The following is a 20576-nucleotide window of genomic DNA, read 5'->3' as shown; positions in this document are numbered from 1 at the left end:
AGTGGAATCCTTGTGGCTGTTGTCTGTTGGGCCCTATCTGGCCACACAGCAGACAAGCATTTTGGGCCATTCAGAGCATATCTGACAGGCAGGCTTCATTCTTCTTACTGGTGTCTGATTTTTCTGAGCAGGTGACACTTCTGACACCAGCAACGTTAAGCGGATGACTCAGACCGAAACCTGTTCACATTTATGTGAGGTAATTGCTAGAAAGAGGCCGCTAAGAAAATGAGTAGGAACACTTACTAAGCAAAGAGCTGTCACACAAGAGAAATGCCATCATTATTATTATGATTTCCCCTGAAATGAGGCTGAAACCGACAAGGTGGCACAAATCTTGTGCCACCTTCAAGATTAATGTATTTATATACACCGAAGGGAGGAGTAGAAGGATAGAAGAAAGAGGGGTAGAGAGGGTGGGAGAGAGGATTGGAGGGAGGGTGAGAAGGAAGGGAGGAAGTGTATCGGGAGAGAGGAGTGGTAGAGGGGGAGGGGAAGTAGGGTAGAGGGGAATGATGGTGGAAAGATGGAAAGTTGGAGGGGGGGGCGAAAGAAAGGGTGCATGGAGGGTCGAAGAGGTACATTGGGTTTCTATTTTGGAGGGTAATTATTGACAAGAGGAATAGCTGTGTTTATTGTTTAATGTTATATGGCCCCGGTTCTGTACAGCAGTGTTTTTCAACCACTGTGCCGCGGCACACTAGTGTGCCGTGACATAGTGTAAGGTGTGCCGTGGGAAAATTACTTTATATATAGTAAATATAGGCACAGAGTTAAATTTTTTTAACATTTTCTAATGGTGGTGGTGCCTCGTGATTTTTTTCATGAAAAAAGTGTGCCTTTGCACAAAAAGGTTGAAAAACACTGCTGTACAGTATATGTGTGACTGTACGAAAATGAAAATGGAAAATAAAACACCTTTACATTGGAAGATTAATGTATTTATGGTCCACCAGATGCCTTCACCGTGTTTTTTTTTTTCTGAGTTGGGACTATACATACACATACGAAGGAGTGGGTGGGAGAAAAGGGGTTCAGAGGGAAATGAAATGCCAGCGATAAATTACCTTAATGGGCAGTGGCTTAAAATGAAAAAAGAACAAAACAGCTTGCAAGTTTTTAGCTTGGAGCAAATGTAGGTGAGGAGAGAGAGAGAGAGAGAGAAGACGCCCTCCCCATTCAACAGCTACGCTTTCCTTTCCCTTTGAGATTCTACAAATAACGTTAATTACGAATGTGCTTCGCGTATGCCTCATTTGAGCTCTAGTGATTCCCAATTTAATATAAAGATCCTGACTGGGGAATGACATCTGAGGACTCATTTTATGGGCACATGCCGCACATTCTTGTGAACACATGTAAAACAATCACATACAGAAGTGTGAGTGTGTCAAAGGCTTGTATGTCATAAATGCTTCTTTGCAGTAACTTGTCAGGAGGGGGCCTGGCTTTCTTAAATCCAATGGGCTGATGATTCTGGAAAAATGTGTGGTGTGTGTGTGTCCCCGCACACTGCCTGCTTGTGCAGCCTTTTGCAATTAAACTGCTGAGAAAAACCCACGTCTGGGCACTAATAAGTGAAAAAGAAACCACAACTGCTACTTTTTTTTAAAATGGATGCTTTGAAGTCATCCAAAAACCATTTCCTGTTACTTCGAATGTATTGATTTTATATGTCAGGTGCATTTCATACTAGGGGCAGCTGATGCTACACTGGAAGGTTTAATTGGGTTTTAGTAGATGAGGATGCTGATTGTTATTTTACTGGGCCTCCGTTATGCTCAGTTAGAAAGCCCATGATAAACAAAGTGATGTCTGCAAGATAACAATCTCAGAGAGCACCAAGGACACAACAAAACGATTCTTGCTTATCCATTTGTGGCCTTCTACAAAGAAGGGAGGATCAGAAACCTGCCAGCCTTTCAGAACAATTTTCAATGAAGAACACCAAGGGCCTTTCTTTTCAAAGAGGAGAGATGTTGGAGTGCATTAATAATTAGGGATCCGGATTCCCTTTCCCCATTTTTACAGCATAACGACGGATGGATAGGCACAGAAGGAAATACCTGAATTTGACGTAATTGGTACTGTGAGATTCAGGCCGGAATCACTGTAAATAAAAAAAAAAGGAGCAGGTTAGCCAAAAGTAAGATCTGTTCAGCCTTAGCAGAAGCAAGAAACAGACTCCTTGTCATGAAAAAAAAAACCCTCTTTATTTACCTCTTGTGAATTAATGGTTTTCACCCAAGGAAAAGTCCAGGGAAGAGTCTTGCAAGGAGTGAACTGCAGTAACAGACCTTTATCAGTTCCTTGCTATAATTGAAAGGCTCTGAGCTCCCAGCCAAAAGGCTGCAAATTAAGTTCTGGAAAGGCAGTCTTTGTTGCAAGAAACAAAACCTTCGAGCAAAGTCTTCAGAAATACGAACTGTTGTCTCCTAAGACAACCACTCCCCTTTCCTTCTATTTATTCCCCAGCCAAGGAGGGGCCATTCAGCATCCACATTTGCTTTGCTTCCCAAGTCAACTCATTGTCCTCTGTTGTTCACCTCTCCTAACTGCTCTGCTCGTGCATCTGGAACAGGCCCCAGCTGTTCTTCCTCCTCACTCATATCAGCCTCCAAGGGCAGCTGCCTCTCTGGCAGACGGTCCTGGCTCTATCTCTGTGTCCGACGCTGAGCATCCATCAGAGATTTCCCCAGACTGACCCAAGTTCTTCCCCAACCTCCTCATTGTCTGAGTCAGCCGCCAGCTCCGCTGACAGCTGGCGGGCCAAAACAAGATCCAAATATTAAGAGTTAAGCAGAGCTTAAGGCAAAGAACATTTCTCAAGATGAATGAACTGATGCTCTGGCTGATTCCAGGCTGCAGCCCTTCAGGGAAGGCAGAAGAAAGGGACTTGACATAGTTGCTTCTTCAGCTGTATTTACAGGTACTCCTTGACTTATGACTATTCGTTTAGTAACAGTTTGAAGTTACGACACTGAAAAAGGGGACTTATGACCGTTTTCCACACTTAACAACAGTTGTAGCATCCTTGGGGGTTATGTGATCACAACCCAGAAACTTGGCAACTGGCATGATTTATGACGGTTGCAGTGTCCCAGGGACATGTGAAAAGCTTTTGAAACCTTCTGACAAGCAAAGTCAATGGGGGAAACCAGATTCACTTAACAACCGTGTGCTACTAAACAGCTGCAGTGTTTCTGTGGCAGGAAAGGGTGTAAAAAGGGGGCAAAAATCACTTAATGACTGCCTCGCTTAGCAACAGAAATGCTTGGCTCAATTCTGGTCGTAAGTCGAGGACTACCTGTCATTGTTTTGGGTTTTTTTTTGTCATATACCCTGTGGGCCTTCAACAGACAGCAGCTAAGCGATCTTTCTGGTATGAGTTTTTACTCTTCAGTTGCACAGAGTCCAGCTGAGCAACAGACCAAAAGAATAAAAGCTCTCTAAGCAATTGCCATCTTCAGCTTCTCCGCTGGCATCCTGCCATAAAATTCAAGGGAGCGGGGGGGGGGGGGAAGTAATTTGGGAAAGTGAGGATTAGGCATGGGAATGGGGAAGACAAAAGGAGGGGAGGGGAAACACAAGCGGATGGGAACCAGAGGTGTCAAACCGGAAAGGGCGACCCGTCAGGGACACATGGCCTGAGAACAGAATGCGAATCGAGAGACACCAACCCTCAAAGCAGTTCTCAAAGCATGAGGAAGGAACACAGGTAGTCCTCGGCTTACAACAGTTCATTCAGTGACTCTTCAAAGTTACAACGATGCAATGAAAAAGTGACTTGTGACCATTTTTCACACTGACAACCATTGCAATATCCACATGGTCACCTGATTTATGATCAGGTGCTTGAAAAATGGTTCATATTTATGATGGTTGCAGTGCCCCAGGATCATATGACCATATTTTGTGATCTTCCGACAAGCCAAGTCAATGGGGAAGCCCGATTCACTTAGCAACCGTGTCACTGATTTAACAACTGCAGTGATTCACTTAACAAAGGGGGCAAGAAAAATGCTAAAACGGGGCAAAACTCACTTAATAAAATTTCTCACTTAGCAACATAAACTCTGGGCTCGATTGTGGTTGTAAGTCAAGGACTATCTGGACTATTGGACATTGCTGGTCAAGGGGGGAGAGGGAAAGGGGAAAAGTAGTACACCTTTGCGTGGAAGTACTCAGATCTAGCTTTACTTTCACTTTAACCTCTTAACTGTAAACATCGTAAAAGATCCATTCGCTTCAAAAAACCTGGGAGTCTAGGGTCTTTCTTTCCTAAATGTCTAAGTCGGGACGGGTCTGACACTGTTTTGGCCGAGTTCCACAACCTTTTCCCTTTGCTGAGAAGGTAAAGACTTCTCTGCGACTTCTCTCTGTTGTCTGAAGGAATGAAGGAGCTCAGAAAAAACCAGCCACCTCTGAGAACCTGGCTGGAGGTCTCACGCTGGCCAGTTGCCAGCGTGAAAAGGAAGTTTCCTAATTCTTGGTCCCCACACTATGACTAGAGGTTGGAAGGATGTCAGCCACAGATGCAGGAGAAAGCCAATATTGGGTGGCACAATTTTCAGAAGCCAGAATTGGTTGGATCCCTGCCTCACTTGGCACATCAAATGCACATCCTGCTTCCCAAGAACAATTGCTCCTATCTTGGAACAGAAAATAGGAACACAGGCTTTTTGCCTGGAAGTGAGCCAGTCTGGTTTAGTGGTTAAAGCACCAGGCTAGAAACTAGGAGACGGTAAGTTCTAGTCCCGCCTGAAGCATTAAAGTCAACTGGGTCACTTTAGGTTAATCATCAGGAGATGGTGAGTCGTAGTCCCATAATAGGCCTGAACAGGCAGCAGGTTCACTTTGGATTAATCACCAGGAGACGGTGAGTTCTAATTCTGCCTTAGGCATGAAAACTGGCTGTGTGACTTTGGGCCAGTCCCTCTGTTTCAGTCCAACCCAACTACAAGATTGTTGTTATGGGGATAATCGGAGGAGGAAGGAATTATTAGGTATGTTCACAGGCTTGAGTTATTTATAAAAAATAATAAAGATGGGATATAAATCAATATATGCATAAGTAATAAAAGTATGAAAGATATCTGGTCCTATTCTGTTGTTTCACCCAAGGTTGGCAGAGCTCTTGAAAGATGAACATACTGTAAGGCTAACGGCTTCTTTTTCGTATTATGTGTCCATTCATTCCTGAAGCAAACCTGCCCGTTTAAAAAAATACCAATTTCCTTTCTTTTTTTCTCCTCTCAAAGCAAAACAGGACATACATGTCAGCTTGCCGGCTGAGCCACTGCTGGCAGGCGCTGCTGTCCTGGATGTACTGCAGAACTTCGGAGAGCATGGTGCGTTTTAGTCGCTCCTCTTCCCGCACCTTCTTCAGACGATCGTATGTCCTCGCACCTGTGTCCAAAGAACAGAAAGGGGAATTGTGGGTGTCAGAAGAGTGCTGGGGCAGATTTCCCCCCCTCCCCCATGTCAAATGAAAGAAAAACAGTTTTTCCCCTTAAAAAGTATGTCAAGACTGCCACCCTGCTTCAGCCATGCTTCGCCAGATGCCAGTCTGCCATAGGCATAGGAGAAGTGAGGATGGGATAAGGGGGGGATCAAAAGTACTTTTCTGCCATCCCGTGTTAGCCGCTGGCACTTTCATGGTCATGGCATGGAATGCAGCACCATCCAGGCTGCCAAGCCAGGGATTGTTACTGAAATAATTTGTTTGAATGTAATTGGACAGTTAAAGATAACTAGAGGAAAGATGGAGAGAAGGGAAAAGTTAACCAGATGCTTGGGGCGCGAAAAACCCAGATCCGGCTTTGCTACACTGTAATCACTTGGCTTTAGTAAAGTGTACGTTCATGAACAATGGATTCAAGAGTCTTTCTTTCCTAACTGACCAAGTTGGGATGGCTGACATGTAACCACATTTGGAACTTTACTATATTGTATGTGTTGAGAGCAGTGAAACTCTTATATGCAGAAAGGTGGAAAGATATGCTAATTCCCATTAAGGAAGAATGAATGGCAAAGGTGATAAGAGTTGGTGGAGAGGGAAAAATTGATTGTTTAATTTAAAGGGAAGACTTTAGCTAGATTTATTTTTAAGAAGCCCTGCATGGCATTGGACCTGGGTACCTGAGAGACCGCCTCCTGCCAATTACCTCCCAAAGACCGATTCGATCTCACAGGCTTGGCCTTCTCCGGGTTCCATCGGCCAGCCAATGTTGGCTGGCAACCCCCCGGGGGAGAGCCTTCTCTGTTGCTGCGCCGGCCCTCTGGAATGAGCTCCCCGTGGAGATCCGGACCCTTACGACCCTCCCGGCCTTCCGTAAAGCTACCAAGTCCTGGCTGTTCCGACAGGCTGGGGGCTGTTGAAATATCCAGCCCCGCCTCAATTGTGAATGTTGTGCATTTTTAAATTCTTTGTATTGTCTTATTTATTTCCCTTTCCCCCTGTTTATTGTGAGCCGCCCGGAGTCCTTCGGGAGTGGGCGGCATACAAAACTAATAAAACAAACAAACAAACATGTTGGAAACCACTTTTGGATTTGCTCAAAACGGAAAAAAAATTGAAATGTTGATTTTAGGTTTTGATGATTGAACTGATTTTGCTATTATACAAATGGCTTGAAGTGTTGTGTTCAAAAGGTTAAAGATGTTTTTAGTTTTTTTGTGTTTTTTTTTTTTTTGTATTTTACTGCAGCGAAAAAACTTGAAGTCACAATTTCTCTCTCTCTCTCTCTCTCTGTTTTCTAACTTTTTTTTAATGTATTTTAATTTTATAATGAAACTTAAAAGTTTTTTAAAGTAACCAAACTCTCAACTGTAGGAAGATAATACACATAAAAGACAGCGGTGCTAACCTTTATCGTTTAACGCACGTGGCCAATGAGTCATTAAAAAACATCCTAATATTTATCAGACATGTCAAAACTGAATACTTCTATAAATAACTCTTAGAGTTGTAAAAAAAAAAAAAATTCAGATGCAATGAAATCCAAGTGATTGACATTTCCTGTTGGGCTTTGAGAAGTCAACCAGATTTGCTGGAGAAAAATAACCTAGGGCCGTGATGGCGAACCTATGACACACATGCCACAGGTGGCATGCGGACCCGTCGCCCCAGCTCAGCTCCACTGCGCATGCACGCACGCCTCCCACCGGCCAGTTAATTTTTGGGTTTCTGCTGTGCATGCAGGGAGCGGGTGCAGGAGGCATGCGTGGAGGGAGGGGAGTCGCGTGCGCATATGCGGGGAGAAGCCCCCCTACCCAGTGGCCTGTTTTTGGTCCCCGGAGGCTGCAGGGAGGCCCACTAGATCCCAAAATGGGGCGCGGGGGGATGCACATGCATGCATGGGGGGCGGTAGGGAGTGCAGGGGGTGTCGTGCATACATGGGCAGGCTGCGGGGTGTGTGGCACGCGCATTGCATTATGACGGCACACGAGGACAAAAGGGTTAGTCATCACTGACCTACGGAGAGCTATTTTTCTCACAGTTACTGAGAATGACTACCATATATCAATGACTACCGTAGTTTATATTACGACAGCAACAACCATTGTTCTGCGCTGTTGTTAACTTTGAGTGGTGGTCACTGAATGGGTGGTCATTAAATGAGCTTGCTGGAAAAGACCAACCCTGTAGTCATTTACAGTGCCTGTCTTATACCTCGATGCGAAAACGAAGCTGAGCATCCTCCATTCTACTCACTGATTTCTGATTATTTTTTTTCCCAGTTTGAGACTGAAATGAATCCAGGGTTCGTTCCTATAGGTAAGGGGTGTCAAACTGGCGGCCCACGGGCAGGATGCATCGCGCGCACAGGCCAGGCCTGCCTCAGCACCGCAAATGGGAAAAACCTCACCAAACATCACCTGACAGCAACGTGAGATGGTGAGTTTGAGACCCGTGCTAGAGATTAGTTTACTATAGATGGCAGCAAAGTGGCTCACGAGGTTAGAACACTGGGCGGCTGGTAGATAGGCTTGCGTTTGAGACCTGTTGCTGCTGCAGGGCGGGGTGAGCTCCCGTCACATGCTCCAGCTCCTATAGCAATAGCAATAGCAGTTCGACTTATATACCGCTTCGTAGGGCTTTCAGCCCTCTCTAAGCGGTTTACAGAGTCAGCATATTGCCCCCAACAACAATCTGGGTCCTCATTTTACCCACCTCGGAAGGATGGAAGGCTGAGTCAACCCTGAGCCGGTGAGATTTGAACAGCCGAACTGCAGTCAGCTGAAGTAGCCTGCAGTGCTGCACTCTAACCACTGCGCCACCTCGGCTCCTTCCAACCCAGCACTTTGAAAGCAGGTGACCACGAGTAAATTAATGGGTAACACTTTATGGGGATATGAAAGGAGCCTCCAATTGACACCCCCCCCCCGGGGCAAAAGTGATGTCAACAGCAAATCCTCCAGCCACAGAAGACGTCAGTACTTCCAACATGAAAAAAAAAACATACTGTAAAATCAAGATTTAGCTGGGGATCCTGAATGGCTGGTTTGAAATCTCTCATATTGACAAATGTTGGGCACTGCTGACAGGAGGTCATTTTTCTTTCCCTAGCAGGAAGCTGCACTCTTAATGACAGGGCACATAGTTACTGTATTGACTGATGAAAGGACTCACATGGATTTGTGACTCAGCCAGCCTTGTTCTCAGGTGAATTGGTCACTGCTGCAGAATTTAGCAGCTGTCATCTGGGGCATCCCCTAAGCATCCGCCTTCTTTGCAGAAGGCTGGTTCTTCATCAATTATAATGACTTGAGCCTTTGTCACTAATAGTTTAGGTTTCAAAACTCACGTTGGCGTTTCTCATTTAGGGGTGGCAATACGACAGAACAGACCACAGGCAAATTCATCTATGCGGGGTAGTCTTCACTTAATGCTCATAATTGGGACCAGCCACTTGATCATTAAGTGGGAAATGAGGTGACGGCAAGGGCTAATGCCCTCGCTTTCCTTTCCATCGCGGCCAACTCACAAACAGCCACTTCGCCGCACGACAAGAACTACACTAATTATCAAAGAAATGGTGGAATAGAATCATTAAAGAAAGGATGCCAAAGGAGGGGCAGAAATGAAATGGGAAGGGCAAAAATTAAAATAATTTCTATTTATTTTAAATAATTAAATAGAATTGTGAAATTGTCCCGCAACTAGTGGTCTCGTGGTGAGTTGGCCGTGGCGACTTGTCCTGCGCTAAGTTGCCCATGATGAGTTGGCTGTGGAAAGTCGTCCCATTCCCGCTGTAGTCGCTAAGCAAAGCATCATGATTACAACTTACAAATTTGCTTCCATCATCTTTATTAACTCTATTTGGAGTGGTGTGGTGGAGCTCTCACCTCACAATCAAGAGGCTGTGAGTTCAATCCTAGGTAGAGGCAGATATTTCTCTCTCTCTGGGCACATCTGCTGCAAACTCTACATTGGCAACAGGAAGGGTATCCGGCCAGTAAACATTAAGCTCCATTTAGCTGCCCCAACTCCACTCCGATGCAAGGGATTTCTGCAAGGGTGGGTTCTGGGCTTCTGCTACTGCTGGTTCGCTCAGGGATGTGCTTTGGGCACGGGTGCGCTTGCATGCGCAGTAGTAAAAGAAACTGCTTTTGCACATGCGCAGAAGCAAAAAACAAAATGGCGGCGCCCACGGTTCGGGGGTGTGGCTTGCCGAGTTACTACTTACTCAGCCGAACCGGTATAGGAACCCACCTCTGGATTAGGGGATCATTAAAGGACAAAAAAAAAATCTTTATTAACTCTGTACCAAATCAGCCAGGTGTGCCAATGGCAATTATGTAACTGCGGGACAATGCAGTGGACGCCGTATATGTTTCAAAGTTCCAAATTTTAATAACATTTATATGCTGCCCAATCCTGTAGGACTCCGGGCGGCTAACAATACAAATAAATCAAAAGGAATAGAAGAAAGAAAAGATAGATTTAAAAACACACCATGCACTCCACTCCAAGTGGGGCTGGACCATATTTTGGGGTCAACAGCCCCAGGCCTGCCGGAACAGCCAGGTTTTAGTGGCCTTAGGGAAGGCCGCGAGAGTGGGAAGGGTCCGGAATATGTGAGAATCATATAGTCGCAATTTCATTTTTTCCACTCCTATAACTATGAAAGGTCACTAACTGAAGCAATCAGTAAACAAAGATTACCTGTACTAAACTTATGAGCGCACACTACACAATAATTTTTGCTGCTACTACAGGTAGCATTTACAACCACAATTGGAGCCCACACTTCTGTTGCTAAGCAACAATTAAGTGAGGTGCCCTCAATTTTATTACTTTTTTTGTCACAGTTACATGAATCACCCCAGTTGTTAAGTGAATCACATGTTTGGTTAGCAAATCTGGCTTCCCCCATTGCAACATTTGCTTGTTGGAAGTCACCTGAGAAGGTCACACAATGGAAATCATGTGACTGCAGGATGCCGCAAGTGCTCTATATACAAGCCGGTTGGCAAGGGCCCCAAATTTGATCACGTGACTGTGGGGGATGCTGTGATGGCCATAAGTGCAAGGACCGGATGTTAAGTCGCTTTTCACAGTGCCACTTCAACTTGTAATGGTTGCTAAAGAAATGGTTGTAAGTCGAGGACTACTTGAATTGCTACTATCCAGTATATACTTAGCAGGGATATCACCGAGCCAACAAAAGTGTGTCTAGTCAAGGCTCTGGTTTTCCCAGTTGCAATGGGTGGCTGTGAAAGTTGGACCGTAAGGAAGGCTGAGTGCCAAAGAATGGAGGCCTTTGGACTCTGGTGCTGGAGAAGAAGACTCCTGCATTGAGTCCCTTGGACTGCAAGGCCATCCAACCGGTCAGTCCTAGAGGAGATCCACCCTGACTGCTCTTTAGAAGGCCAGATCCTGAAGAGGAAACTCAAAGGCTTTGGCCACCTAATGAGAAGGAAGGACTCCCTGGAGAAGAGCCTGGGATAGACTGAGGGCAAAAGAAGAAGAAGGGGACGGCAGAGAAGGAGGCGGCTGGATGGAGTCACCGAAGCAGTCGGCGTGACCTTAAATGGACTCCAGAGGATGGTAAAGGACAGGAAGGCCTGGAGGAACGTTGTCCATGGGGTTGCGATGGGTTGGACATGACTTTGCAGCTAACAACAAGAAGTATATACTTACTGCAGAAATTGGTGATTCCTGCTATCCTGTATTCCTGTAGGCGTTTGATTTCAGTTCGCAGCTCAAACTCCACTGTGTTCCCATTAAAGTAATAGGAAATGAAAAAAAAAGCAATAAAGAACACATTAAGTTGTGGGTTTTTTAAAAAAATAAATCATTATTTGCATTTAAAACAGGTTATTTAGATACAACGTCTAAAACAAACACTGAAAAAAATCCACCAAACAGCAAAATGAAGAAGTAAGTGAAAAGTTAGTATGATTTTTTTTAAAAAAAATGATTAAAAAAAATATCTGGCTCTTTCCTTAAGCACTGTAATTATTTTACTAGGCTTGGATGAGAGTTTGGCTCTGGAGTGAGTTGGTTTAAGAGAGAATGAAGTCACCCAGGGAGATCTGATAGCCAAAGGGGAAATTAGAACTCATATCTCACCACCTTCACCACTGGACTGGGAGATTTTTAAGATAAGATAACCTTATTGCCATTTTTTTTTTTTACTGCTAACACACTGGCCCACATTAAAAATGAAATTCTGTTGCCTGCTCTGAAGGTGTATATCAGGAATCTTCAAACTTGGCAACTTTAAGACTTGTGGACTTCAACTCCCAGAATTCTCCAGCCAGCATAGCTGGCTGGAGAATTCTGGGAGTTGAAGTCCATAAGTCTTAAAGTTGCCAAGTTTGGGGACCTCTGGTGTATATCTACCCCAAACACATACATAACACACATATACACATGCTATAGACATACATATATACCTGCACCATATACGCACACACACACACACACATCACTGTCCATTTTGAATATGGAGCGGAAAGAGGAAACTTGAGAGTTCCACAGGAAACCTGAGTTTTATTTAAATGAAATATATTTTACTCATTTTATTTTTATTTATTAAATTTCTACGCTGACCTCCTCCTCCACAAAGTGATTCTTGGCGGCACCATCCCCTAGAGTCAGGAATGACTAGCACATATGTGTGAGAGGAACCTTTACCTTAAAGAACTAACTTTGTGCAAAATGTTTCAAATCAACCTGTTTTGAATGGGGAATGAGAATTTTTTTTATTTAAATTTTTTTTTATTAACAAACATGTAAAATACACAAACACACAAAACCTAAGACGTACACCACATTTACACAATACAATACGAACAGGAGCTTCCTGTTCTTTCTAATAGCAATCATCAATCGATACCGCTCACCTTATATTATTTCCCCTTCTATTGTATTTCATTTGGATTTCACCATTCTTAACCCTCTTATTTTACTCATAACTATTATTTTTTGAGTTTTGTTATATTCCTTCATTGATTCTTGTTTCTTTCCTCCATCCACCTATACCATTTATCCCATATATGGTAGAATTCTGATTCTTCTTTTCCCTGGATTTCTTTAGTTAGTTTGTCCATTTCAGCACAGTCCATAACCTTTCTTATTATTTCATCTTCGCTTGGAGTTAATTCGTTTTTCCATTTCTGGGCAAAGGCAATTCTTGCCACCGGGGAATGAGAATTTTATCTGAGGGACATTTCACTGGAAAAAGTTACTCCGAGACTGGAGTAAAAAGACCTCCAAATTAGTTCATGTATTAAATATTATTGTGGTGGGTAGAGCCCAGAAACTTCTTTTTTTAAAAACACAAGGATGAGGCTTTTGTTCTTACTTTCCTTATTAAAGGCGAGAGATCAATGTGTTTAATTTCTCTAATTGAATTGGGCTTATTCCAATACTCAGTGTGTCTGAATCAAGTCTTTAAAAACCCATTGCGCTGTTTGGGAAACGGAGCCCAGAACTGTTACACGTGGTATTTTGTTTCAGGAAAATAAAAATAAAATTGTTTAACTTCTAAACCACCATTATCTGACAAGATGATTACTGCTTTTATTTAGGGGCGGTTTAAAAAGGAAGCTGTGTGTTGATCACACAGGCTAGTATTTTATTTACATACTTATTTTCTCTGCTAAAATCCATCCAAAGCAGCTGCATAGTAATAATACCCATAATAATACCCATTCTAGTCAACGTATTTTATAATTGAAGGGCTAAACAATGTTATAAACAGACTCATCAAACAAAAGAAGATAAAATAAATCATCCACTCTTCCTTCTTAGGAACCATGGAGAGATTTCCAATTGTATTATACAGATAGTCCTAATTTATGACCACAATTGAGCCCAAAATTTTTGTTGCTAAATGAGACATTTGTTAAGTGAATGTTGTCCCATTTTACAACCTTTCTTGCAACAGTTGTTCAGTGAATCACTTCAGTTGTTAAATTAGCAACATGATTTTCCCACTGCTTGTCAGAAAGTTGCAAAAGGGGATTATGTGACCCCAGGATGCCGCAACCGTCATAAATACATGCCAGGTACCAGGCATCTGACCATGGGGATGCTGCAATGGTCGCTAAGTGTGAAAAATGGTCATAAGTTACTTTTTTCAATGCTGTTATAACTTCAAACGGTCACTAAACGAATTGCTGGAAATCGAAGATCACCTGTATTTATTCCTTATCCATTTTAGTTTGATTTTAAATGTTTTAACATGGTTATTTTTTCTCTTTTACAAAACATGTTGACTTATTGAAATATTCTATGACGGGTAGAGTTGCCTTAGAGGGAGATGGATGGCAAACCAATTTAATGAATAAATATAAATGGTTTAGCAAAAACAATAAAATGAAGACAGAAGCAAATACATTTCTGTCAGTCTGTACATTACAACACATTTTTTTCTACACTTTTTAAACTTAGCGAAGTTCCTATCTTACATCCTTCTCCAATAACAGAGCATAATTTGCCAAAAAGGTACAGGCAGTCCTCAATTTAAAACAGTTCGTTTAGTGACCAAAGTTACGACAGAACTGGAAGTGACCTATGACCATTTTTCACACTTACGACCGCTGCAGCATCCCCATAAACATGGGATCAAAATTCAGATGCTTGGCCACTGGCTCATATACATGACGGATGCAAATTCCTGGGGTCACGTGATCAGCTTTTACGACCTTTTGAGACGCAAAAGGGTGTCAATGGGGAAGCCAGATTCACTTAACAACCGGACTACTAACTTATCAACTGCAGTGATTCACTTAACAACGGCGGCAAGAAAAGTTGTATAATGGGGCAAAGCTCGCTTAACCAACGTCTCACTTAAGAACACGAACGTTTGGGCTCCATTGTGGTCGTAAGTCGAGGACAAGCTGTTTTTTTCTTCCTGGAAAGAAACGCAGCAATTCTACATCAAATGCACTTAAGATGGGTTTTACATTCATGCTTGGGCCATTCACCAGTGAAGAGCTCCTAGGTAAATAAATATGAATAAGGAAACCTTACGGGCATGGCTCTCTATGAATTTATCGTGTTCCGTTGGTCCTAATATTCTCGCAAAGCGCCTCATGCTGTCATAGAGATCTTGAATTTTCTTGGGGTATCTTCTTTCCAGAACTGGAAAACACAGAAGGAAATGTAGATTGAGTCAACCATGTGATCCTGAAGTCCTGTTTTCCCAGCTGTCCTGCTAAGACTTGAGAGACCGCCTGCTGCCAATTACCTCCACTAGACCTATTAGATCCCACAGATTAGGCCTCCTCTGAATTCCATCCGCCGGCCAGTGTCGACTGGCGACTACCCAGAGAGCCTTCTCTGTGGCTGCTCCGACCCTCTGGAATGAACTCCCCGTGGAGATTCGAACCCTCACCACCCTCCAGGCCTTCCGCACAGCCCTTAAAACCTGGCTGTTCCAACAGGCCTGGGGCTAAAGAGCTGTTGCCCCCGTCTCGAATGGTATGACTGTTGTGTTTTAAATTATGTATTGCTATGCTTTGTTTTTTAAACTTTTTGTCTGTATCCCCCTTCCCTGGTTGAGTTGTGAGCCGCCCTGAGTCCCCTTCGGGGGAAAAGGGCAGCATATAAATACAATAAACTAAACTAAACTAAACTAAACTAAACTAAACTAAGACAATGATGGCTAACCTTTTTGTTGTTGGGTGCCAAAAATGCAAGCGTGAAAGTTCAATAGCACGAGTGTGTGCCAGCACCCATAATGCAATGTGCCCCCCACATGCGCATGTGCGCACAACCCCCCCAGGCTCCCCCTTATGTGCGCCGCACTACCGGTGCACTACTCACCGCCAAGCTGAACTTGATATTTCCTCCAGGAGCCAGAGTAGGCCGTTTTTGCCCTCCCCAGGCTCCAGGAAAGCCTCCGGAGCCTGGGGAGATTGAAAAACAGGCCTAATGGAAGTTCGGAAACAGATTGTTTCTGGCTTCTAGAGGGCTTCTTGTGGGGGGGGGAGTTGTTTTCGCCCTCCCCAGGCTCCAGGAAAGCCTCCGGAGCCTGGGAGGGTGAAAATAGCCTTCCCATGCCCCCCTTGAAGTTCTCCGGAAGCCGGAAACAGTCCGTTTCCAAAATTCAGGTTGGGCCAGTAGGCCTGTTTTTCAACCTTTCCAGGCTCCGGAGGCTTTCCTGGAACCTGTGGAGGGTGAAAACAACTTTTCCCCGTCTCTCTGGAGAGGCTGAAGATTAGCTGGCCGGCATGTGCATGCGCGCTGGAGCTGACATAGGGCAACGACTCACGTGCCCGCAAAGATGGCTCCACGTGCCACCTGTGGCACACGTGCCAAAGGTTCGCCATCACGATGCTAAGATGAGACGGGTGTGTTTGTGTGTGTGGGCGGAGAGGTTGTCAAAAAAGTCAAGATGAAGGCTGCAACCATTTGATAGCAGCGAAGATGTCTGAAGACACTCCTGATTCAGGCTGCAACCCCAGAATTCGTAACGCATTCCATGATGCGAGGATCAGACGGAAGCAGCCAACACTGCCTTCTCCTTTACGGATTGTCCTCAATTAAGGACAAAAATTTGAGCCTGGCAATTACGGTCGTAAGTCTAGATGGTCATAAAGTGGGTCACCAATGTGCCCAACCTGATTTTATGAACTTTTGTTGCAACAGTTAAGCAAACATGGCAGTCGTTAAGCAGAGTAGAGTTTTCTACGGGCCAGTTTTTGCTGGAAAGTGGAAATACACACACCGGTTTCCAGAAGAAACTTCATAGATCACAGCTTTGCCAGTGTAAAGGAACGCTGCACCTTTAAAAAATAATGGTAGTCCTCAACTTACAACAGTTCATTTAATAGCCGTTACAACAGCATTGAAAAAAGGGGCTTATAACTATTTTTCACACTTATAATCACTGCAGTATCTCCATGGTCAGGTGATCAAAATTCACGCGCTTAGCAACTGGCTCGCATTTATGACGGTTGCAGTGTCCCAGGGTAATGTGACCACTTTTTATGACCTTCGGATAAGCAAAAACAGTGGGGAAGCCAGATTCACTTAACAACCGTGTTACCAACTTAACAACTGCAATGATTAATTTAACAATACAGGCAATTCTCGATTTACCACAGTTCGTTTATTGAACCATTCAAAGTTCCAATAGCACTGAATAAAGTGACTTAGGACCATTTTACATACTGTAGCATCCCCATGGTCATGTGATTGACATTTGGATGCTTGACAACTGGTTCAGGTTTATGACGGCTGCAGTATCCAGGGGTCATTGGACTATCTTTTGCGATCTTCTGACAAGCAAGCTCACTGGGGAAGTCAGAATCACTTAACCACGTTACTAATTTAACAACGGCAGTGATTCACTTAACAAATGTGGCAAGAAAAGTCGTAAAATGGGACAAGACCCACTTAACAAATTTCTCATTTAGCAAAATAAACTCTGGGCTTGACTGTGGTCGTAGGTCGAGGACTACCTGTAAGGGCAAGGAAGGCCGTAAAATGGGGCAAAACTCACTTAACTGCTGTCTCACTTAGCAACAGAAATTTGGGGCTTAGTTGTGGTCGTAAGTCGAGGATTACCGGTATTGCACATTTTAAAAAACGGAAATGTTTTTACATGGGAGCTCCCAGAGAAAGCTCAAACTGGCCAAGGAGCTGCTGATACAGTTCTACAGAGGAATTATTGACTCTCTCATTCGCATCTCTATAACTGTCTGGTTTATTTACTAACCCTGCGTTACTATTAATTTTCTCATTGTTCCTATCACCCGTCTCCTCTCACTTATGACTATAACCATGTTGCTTGTATCTTTCAATTTATATTGTTATTTGTTGCCTAATACAATTTGATAACTTATTAGTAACCCTGACTATTACTAAGTGTTGCATCTGATGATTCTTGATGTATGTATTTTTTTTATGTACACCGAGAGCTTCTGCACCAAAGACAAATTCCTTGTGTGTCCAATCACACTTGGCCAATAGAGAGTTTTATTCTAAAGAATTCCATTCTATTCAGAGACTTCTCACCTGTGTCTGCTTCAGTAACATAACAGATGTAGAGGGACAGATGTTTTCCTGCCCCAGAATCCTCCGACTTGCCTTTCATTTATCGCAGACACAACTACATAAAGCACCCGCCGTGGTTAAAGGGTGAACGCCGTGGCACTGTTTTTAAAGAGGCAACCTGACATTAAGATCAACGACTTCAAGTACTTACTCTGAAATTTTCTGAGATTGATTAGTCCGTGGTCTTTTATGATTCTGTAAGTTAAAAGGTGCTTATTAGTACTATTTCTAATCACGAACAAGCGCCAGCAACAAAAAACACCAACAATAACACCCTCTGAGAAACTGGCATCATGTTTCCCTTCGTGAGCTCCTCAAAAGGGCTGGGCAAGACTTGTTGGAACAGGTAGAAAAGTTTCCTCCCCTGGACAGGATGAACAACTGTATTTTTCGGACTATAAGACACACCGGGGTATAAGACGCACCAAGATTTCGAAGAGGTAAGTAAGAAAAAGACGTTTTTGCCTTCCCTCATCCCCCAGCAGCACTCGGCAGGCTTCAGCAGGGCTGGGGTAAGGCAAAAAAGCCTCAGTTTCTGCAAAACATGGCCCATTTTTTGCAAAAAAGGGGGGTGGGTGTGAGGCTTCGGGAGGCTAAAAATGGCTGTATTTGGTGTATAAGACACACCAACATTACAATACAATAGCAGAGTTGGAAGGGACCTTGGAGGTCTTCTAGTCCAACCCCCTGCCTAGGCAGGAAACCCTATACCATTTCAGACAAAATGGCTATCCAACATCTTCCTAAAGACTCCCAGTGTTGGAGCATTCACAACTTCTGGAGGCAACTTCTGTCCACTGATTAATTGTTCTCACTGTCAGGAAATTCCTCCTCAGTTCTAAGTTGCTTCTCTCCTTGACTAGTTTCCACCCATTGTTTCTTCTTCTACCCTCTGGTGCTCTGGAGAATAATTTGACCCCTTCTTCTTTGTGGCAACCCCTGAAATATTGGAACATTTCCACGTTCTTTGGGGGGGAGAGGTGCTTCTTATACTCCGAAAAATACAGTACTCATTTAGTAGAGTGACAGGCTGGGGACCTGAGGTTGCCTCCTGGAAGGAAAATTTCATTTTTAAAACCTTAGCCAGGTGTGTGTGTGTGTGTGTGTGTTTGTGTATGTGTGTTTAAAATGTTAAGGAAGTAGTAAGAATCCCACTTTGTTGTTTGAAGTTTCCATCTCCAAAGACCTGTCAAAATAGTGAACGTGTACACACACACACACACACACACACACACACACACACACACACACACACACACAAAATAGGACCATTCCACAATTTCATAAAAGTCACCTTTCCAAATCCCTAAAGTGAACATTGCCAGCAGCACCAAATGAGTGACATGGTGTTAAATGTCTGAATGCAGCGGATAAAATCTGCAAGTAAATTACCTCCATCACTGTAGGTGTTAACACTGTCTCAGATTTGCATAAAACAACACTAAAACAAGTTTCCATATGTACGTAGCTGGGAAAATACCTGGCATGGAGCAATGGGCAGAGAAGATTGGGGAGGGTGATGTTTCCCCTCTTATCAAGTCGACTACATTTATTTCCAGTTTTCTATTCTTCATTTTAGGGTTAATTCTATAAAGATAGCAGGATTAACTGCAATGATTTGCCTCAGAGGTAGGGAAAGGTGGCCCCCTTATGACTTGTGGACTTCAACTCCCAGAATTCCTGAGCCAAACGTGGCTGGCTGAATTCCTGAGCCAAACATGGGAATTCTGGGAGTTGAAGTCCAGCCATCTTCAAGTTGAGAAAGGCTGCTCTACAGCAGTATTTTTCAAGCTCAGCGACTTTAAGTTTCGAGCTCCCCGAGCTGGCTGGGGAATTCTGGGAATTGAAGTCCATACATCTTAAAGCTGCCAAATTTGAGAAACACTGATCTAGGCAGTTCAAGATGTACCGATGGATAGTCTTCAAGTTCCAACAGTTCATATAGTGACCATTTTGAGGTTACAACGACACTTACAACACCTTTGCAGCATCCCCGTGTTCGCATGATCAAAATTCATATGCTTAGCAACTGGTTCATATTTATGACGATTTCAGTGCACAGGAGTGACCCAATCTCCTTTTGTGACTTTCTGACAAGCAAAGTCAAAGGGGAAGCCAGGTTCTCTTAACAACCGTGTGACTAACTTAACTGTGGCAAGAAAGGCTGTAAAATGGGGCAAAGGTTTGATTGCTTCCAGTTTAGGAGACAAGGAGTCTGATAGTAACTTTCTAGGATGGAGCATTCGCTTTCTGCTAGCAACAGCAATTAGATTTACAGACAGTTTCATAACGCAAAGTCAATGGGGAAGCCAGATTCACTTAGCAACCATATTACTAATTTAAGAACTGCAGTGATTCACTTAACAATGGTGGCAAGACGGGTCATAAAAGGGGACAAAACGAATTTAACAACTGCCTTGCTTAGCAGAGGAAATTTGGGGCTCAATTGTGGTTGTAAGCCGAGGACTAACCATATATGTATCACTAGAGCAATTAACAAAATTGGGCTGTGTTGTAAAACATTTATCCCTTTCATGATGGGAGTCAATTTTTTTTTACTACCGATTCTGTGGGCGATTCTGTGGGTGTAGCAGGCTGTGGCAGGTGTGACAGCAGAAGGATACTGCAAAATCCCCATTCTCTCCCCATTCTCAGGGGAAGGATACTGTAAAATCTCAATTTCTGCCCCACTCCAGCGGAAGGATACTGTAAAATCTCAATTTCTACCCCACTCCAGGGCAAGGATACTGTAAAATCTCCATTTCCACCCCACTCCAGGGGAAGGATACTGTAAAATCTCCATTTCCACCCCACTCCAGGGGAAGGATACTGTAAAATCTCCATTTCCATCCCACTCCAGGGGAAGGATACTGTAAAATCTCCATTTCCATCCCACTCCAGGGGAAGGATACTGTAAAATCTCCATTCCCACCCCACTGCAGGGGAAGGATACTGCAAAATCCCCATTTCCTCCCAATCAGCTGGGACTCGGAAGGCAGAGAATATAGATGGGGGCGGAGGAAGCCAGAGGTGGTATTTGCCAGTTCTCCAAACT

The 20576-nt window shown here is 43.7% G+C and overlaps 1 protein-coding gene across 1 annotated transcript in view; it reads right to left on the bottom strand.

Moving 5' to 3' along the window:
- Positions 1-20576, bottom strand: part of TADA2A (transcriptional adaptor 2A) — a 63459-nt gene that overhangs the window by 11150 nt on the left and 31733 nt on the right. The window contains exons 10-14 of the mRNA XM_087717133.1: positions 17673-17716; positions 14492-14602; positions 11150-11221; positions 5277-5409; positions 2067-2110 (exon numbers count right to left, since the gene is read on the bottom strand). Coding sequence (XP_087573259.1) covers positions 2067-2110; positions 5277-5409; positions 11150-11221; positions 14492-14602; positions 17673-17716 — 404 coding nt within the window. The remainder of the gene's footprint in view (positions 1-2066; positions 2111-5276; positions 5410-11149; positions 11222-14491; positions 14603-17672; positions 17717-20576) is intronic.

Source organism: Thamnophis sirtalis, unplaced genomic scaffold (genome assembly GCF_051295495.1).
Source record: "Thamnophis sirtalis isolate CommonGarterSnake01/CBP01778 unplaced genomic scaffold, rThaSir2_p1.2 scaffold_6, whole genome shotgun sequence".
NCBI classification, from domain to species: domain Eukaryota; kingdom Metazoa; phylum Chordata; class Lepidosauria; order Squamata; family Natricidae; genus Thamnophis; species Thamnophis sirtalis.
This window is presented reverse-complemented; position numbering and strand designations above follow the sequence as displayed.